Source organism: Haliotis cracherodii, unplaced genomic scaffold, assembly GCF_022045235.1.
Source record: "Haliotis cracherodii isolate W230 unplaced genomic scaffold, xgHalCrac1.p SCAF_25, whole genome shotgun sequence".
Taxonomy (NCBI): domain Eukaryota; kingdom Metazoa; phylum Mollusca; class Gastropoda; order Lepetellida; family Haliotidae; genus Haliotis; species Haliotis cracherodii.
The window spans coordinates 302501-308006 of record NW_027266281.1 but is presented as its reverse complement, the minus strand read 5'-3'; the positions used below and the strand labels follow the sequence as shown (position 1 = coordinate 308006).

General features: G+C 45.4%; 1 protein-coding gene across 1 annotated transcript in view; it reads left to right on the top strand.

Moving 5' to 3' along the window:
• The first annotated feature begins 2258 nt into the window (after positions 1-2258).
• Positions 2259-5506, top strand: part of LOC139472842 (glycerophosphocholine cholinephosphodiesterase ENPP6-like) — a 12022-nt gene continuing 8774 nt past the window's right edge. Inside the window, exons 1-2 of the mRNA XM_071255310.1 lie at positions 2259-2447; positions 4082-4313. Coding sequence (XP_071111411.1) covers positions 2424-2447; positions 4082-4313 — 256 coding nt within the window. The 5' untranslated portion in view covers positions 2259-2423. The remainder of the gene's footprint in view (positions 2448-4081; positions 4314-5506) is intronic.

Here is a 5506-nt window from a genome sequence, read left to right as displayed (position 1 = left end):
CTACGACAACAGGAATGGCACATTAAACCCTTGACAACACTCACAGTTGAAAAACAACTGCAATGCAAGGAACAATAGTGCATGTGCAGTTTTATCATATATTTTACGTTTTGAAGTTTGAAAGGTGACCCGGAAGTGCTCTGAGTGGATAATCTAGAAAGGATATGATGTTAGAAGTCACTATTGTGCCATGGTCCTGAACATAGATCCCTGCTGTAGTGATGCTGAACATAGGTCCCTGCTGTAATGATGCTGAACATAGATCCCTACTGTAGTGATGCTGAACATAGATCCCTGCTGTAGTGATGCTGAACATAGATCCCTGCTGTAGTGATGCTGAACATAAATCCCTGCTGTAGTGATGCTGAACATAGATCCCTGCTGTAGTGATGCTGAACATAGATCCCTACTGTAGTGATGCTGAACATAGATCCCTACTGTAGTGATGCTGAACATAGATCCCTGCTGTAGTAATCCTGAACATAGATCCCTGCTGTAGTGATGCTGAACATAGATCCCTGCTGTAGTAATGCTGATCATAGATCCCTGCTGTAGTAATGCTGCACATAGATCCCTGCTGTAGTGATGCTGAACATAGATCCCTGCTGTAGTGATGCTGAGCATAGATCCCTGCTGTAGTGGAAGCTGAACATAGATCCCTGCTGTAGTGATGCTGAACATAGATCCCTGCTGTAGTGATGCTGAACATAGATCCCTGCTGTAGTGATGCTGAACATAGATCCCTGCTGTAGTGATGCTGAACATAGATCCCTGCTGTAGTGATGCTGAACATAGATCCCTGGTGTAGTGATGCTGAACATAGATCCCTGCTGTAGTGATGCTGAACATAGATCCCTGCTGTAGCGATGCTGAGCATAGATCCCTGCTGTAGTGGAAGCTGAACATAGATCCCTGCTGTAGTGATGCTGAACATAGATCCCTGGTGTAGTGATGCTGAACATAGATCCCTGCTGTAGTGATGCTGAACATAGATCCCTGCTGTAGTGATGCTGAACATAGATCCCTGCTGTAGTGATGCTGAACATAGATCCCTGCTGTAGTGATGCTGAAACGTCTGGGGGTAGAGGGAACAAGTGGGGTGGTGGATCGACGGATCTTTAGCTCTTTATACGATGTTTACCTTCATGGATTAAATTAGGAGGGGTCTGTTTGCATTGTCACGTCATCTGGTGCAGTTGGAGAGATCGACGTCAGCTTAAAAACAGTTTATGAACTTAGTTTTGAGACATACACCCCACAAACCCTGTGGTCTCATTTGGAAAATGTTGACATCTTAAAAGAGCTTTTTTCAGGAAAAAAACACAAAAATCATTGTCCCATTGCATAAGTTCAGGGATTAAAATACAGGCGTCACTCTATTCGTGCAATACGAATATACTGGCGACAACGATCACATCCCCAAAACTGCACGTGCAGTTCGAATCTAGTTCAAATGCAGCACAGATATTGAAGCACGAAATTAAGATTCTCATGTTTTACGAATGGCCTGCATGAACTTTGCAGGATATTTGTGTTATATTTATTTTCATTTATTGATTGATTTATTTATTTAAACCCCCAGACTGTAGTTTAGCACATAGTCACACTGATGTTGTATTTTAAGTCAGATAACGAATGTCCAGTTACTTGTCCGTTATCCTTAACAAACCTACAATATTGCGACTGGTTAATTCGGCATCGATCTTGTTCAAGTACATGAAAGGGACTGATGTTAAAGCGATCACGGGTCCCACAAGCATCGTGCATGTACCTTAACATGAACAAATGAACGATCTCAGCAATGTCCTGTCCTTCTCATCTTGATGTGACGATAGCCTGATATTAACACAAATGTCCATATATATAGAGAGAGAGAGAGACCCGATGCTCAGGTTTTAAAGTGGCGGGAACCGGTGCCGATGATGATGATGATGATGATGATGATGATGATGATGATGATGATGAAACATACTGAAGTTCGTACAATTATTACCCCGATGTAACGGATCAGTCTGCATTCATTTTTCTCAGTTTCTCTGGGGAGTACACATGTATACCCCACGCTCCTTGTCATTTACACCTCAACCTACTGACTGCCATGTCCCTTGTATGGCCCCAGACGCATACCTCTCCGTTCGTTATTACAGAATTCCGGCATTAGAGGCCGTTATCTGGAACGCTGAGCTGACGATGCAAAAATAGAAATCTAGCAACAGGCGTGATCTGTTGATTTAACCTTATTACAGCAGGGAGAGAGAGCTGCTTGCCGGAAAATGGGGCACCGAGACCAAGAGTGACGCACAGCTTCAACTCCCCAGCATGCGGTGACATCCCATTCCTTGTGACATCAGAACCAGAGTGACGCACAGCTTCATCTCCCCAGCATGCAGTGACATCCCATTCCTTGCGTCATCGGAACGTTGATGTATGGACTACACGAGAAATATGTAAGCATATCGTCCAATGCATAAAACCCGTGGGTACAACAAGTAGTTTCATGTTCAATGATTTTATTATCTTTGTGTTTGTAAAATGGATGTAGGTTTGCGTGAAGTGCGACAGGAGACAGTGTAAAATTGTGATAAATAATGTAGTTTAATATGATATGCTGTGATCTTAGACCTGTCATCTGTGATCTGTGATCTGTGATCTGTGATGTGGAACAACAGATACACACAGTGAGGCATCAATACACACGACAGCCCCTGGACCAGACACAGCCAGAGTACTGTGTTACGGTGCGACCTGTCTGTCCGACTCTATGCATGTTTGCTATCAAGGGGGCAGCCATTTGACAGTCTGTGTGTGAAAGTAGGGAAAGGTCTTGAGGATGGGGGTCTGGAAGGGTCGCGGAGCTTTTGGAAAAGATAACATAATTTCCGAAAATCCCGTACACGTGTCCTCAGGTTGTAGAAAATACATGTGGTTCCCTGGACAGGTAAACAACAACCTGAACTCCCCACGCCCCACATCTCACAAGTCTCAGAATATCCCATCGAGGGCCTCTAACCCTGTAACACACAATACGGTAATCAGCACACTGTGGACGATGATAACCAACAGGAGTGAGTGAGTGAATATGGTTTTACGCCACTTTCAGCAATATTCCAGCAAAACCACGGGCTTCACACATGTCGGGAATCGAACCTAGGTCTTCGACGTGAGGAGCGAACGCTTTAACCACCAGGCTACCAGACCGCCCTTTTAACCAATAGGATATTTGCTATGTTTTTCCTCAATCTTGTCAATCACATTACTTTCAAAAGGGACAGAAAATTCTGTGATTTAAATGAGGTTTGTTGGCCTGGATACGTCTAAGGCTGTAAATGGGCCTATTCCAAAGAATTGTGTATTGATCATTTTCCATGACGCCGTCGTGTCGTACCATGGGTGGACCTCTGTGTCAAAACCACAAGCATGGCCAAGACGGTAACAAAATGATCGAGCTACACCATCATACCGCTTACGATACTGTGTTTGTGCCAAAGCGGGGCATCCACTGACAATGTGTTGGACAGTCTTATTAAATTCATCGCATAATCTACATTTCATATTTACATTTTGATGCAAATCACACATTGACGTTCTGGTATGGGAAGTGACGGATCGTGAGCAGCGAACAGAAAGCCTTCTGTTTCACTTTTCAGGCCAGCCGACCTCATCCAAGCGAAGGACTCTTCAGGGTTACTGATCCTCTCAACACACTGCACATACACTTGATGCATTGTTCGTTCAGATAGCCTCTCCTTGATTGTTGGCCAATTTGATATGGCACTTAGCATGGTTGACATTCATTTCTGTACCGTCCAGCAGTACAGAACCATCAACAAAATGAACACTGTCATTGCGATTATGTCCCACATCCTTGGCTAGTTTATGAAAACAGTGGAATTCCTTGTGTTCATCATGAGTCTTGACATGCTTCAAAAGATGATCATTAGACAAATAAATGTGTGCAATAGTGCACAAAACAAGAGAGCCCAACGTTAATCATACGACGCACTCCTTGGTGTGCCAGAAGCGTACAATCGTGAGCTCGAATTCTGACAGTAAATAAAAGACAATCATTTTGTCTCTGCAGATTGCAAGCATGAGGCTCCAAGCCACATTGTTCGTAGTGGTCGCAGTTTTGGGTGAAGCTTTCTCCGGCAAATTACTCCTCATCCTGCTGGACGGCTTCCGCTGGGACTACTTCGACCAAGGTCTGAATCTGCCTGCTTTCACGGAGATCTTCCGTCGTGGTGTCCGCGCACAACAGCTTGTACCTGCATACCCGCCGGTATCATACCCTAACCACTACACCCTGCTTACAGGTGAGTCTACAGTAACCACTACACCCTGCTTACAGGTGAGTCTACAGTAACCACTACACACTGCTTACAGGTGAGTCTACTGTAACCACTACACCCTGCTTACAGGTGAGTCTACTGTAACCACTACACCCTGCTTACAGGTGAGTCTACTGTAACCACTACACCCTGCTTACAGGTGAGTCTACTGTAACCACTACACCCTGCTTACAGGTGGGTCTACTGTAACCACTACACCCTGCTTACAGGTGGGTCTACTGTAACCACTACACCCTGCTTACAGGTGAGTCTACTGTAACCACTACACACTGCTTACAGGTGAGTCTACTGTCACCACTACACCCTGCTTACAGGTGGGTCTACTGTAACCACTACACCCTGCTTACAGGTGAGTCTACTGTAACCACTACACCCTGCTTACAGGTGAGTCTACTGTAACCACTACACACTGCTTACAGGTGAGTCTACTGTCACCACTACACCCTGCTTACAGGTGGGTCTACTGTAACCACTACACCCTGCTTACAGGTGAGTCTACTGTAACCACTACACCCTGCTTACAGGTGAGTCTACTGTAACCACTACACCCTGCTTACAGGTGGGTCTACTGTAACCACTACACCCTGCTTACAGGTGAGTCTACTGTAACCACTACACACTGCTTACAGGTGGGTCTACTGTAACCACTACACCCTGCTTACAGGTGGGTCTACTGTAACCACTACACACTGCTTACAGGTGAGTCTACTGTAACCACTACACCCTGCTTACAGGTGGGTCTACTGTAACCACTACACCCTGCTTACAGGTGAGTCTACTGTAACCACTACACACTGCTTACAGGTGAGTCTACTGTAACCACCACAGACTGCTTACAGGCGGGTCTACTGTAACCACCACAGACTGCTTACAGGCGGGTCTACTGTAACCACTACACACTGCTTACAGGTGGGTCTACTGTAACCACTACACCCTGCTTACAGGTGGGTCTACTGTAACCACTACACACTGCTTACAGGTGAGTCTACTGTAACCACTACACACTGCTTACAGGTGAGTCTCCTGTAACCACTACACCCTGCTTACAGGTGGGTCTACTGTAACCACTACACACTGCTTACAGGTGGGTCTACTGTAACCACTACACACTGCTTACAGGTGGGTCTACTGTAACCACTACACACTGCTTACAGGTG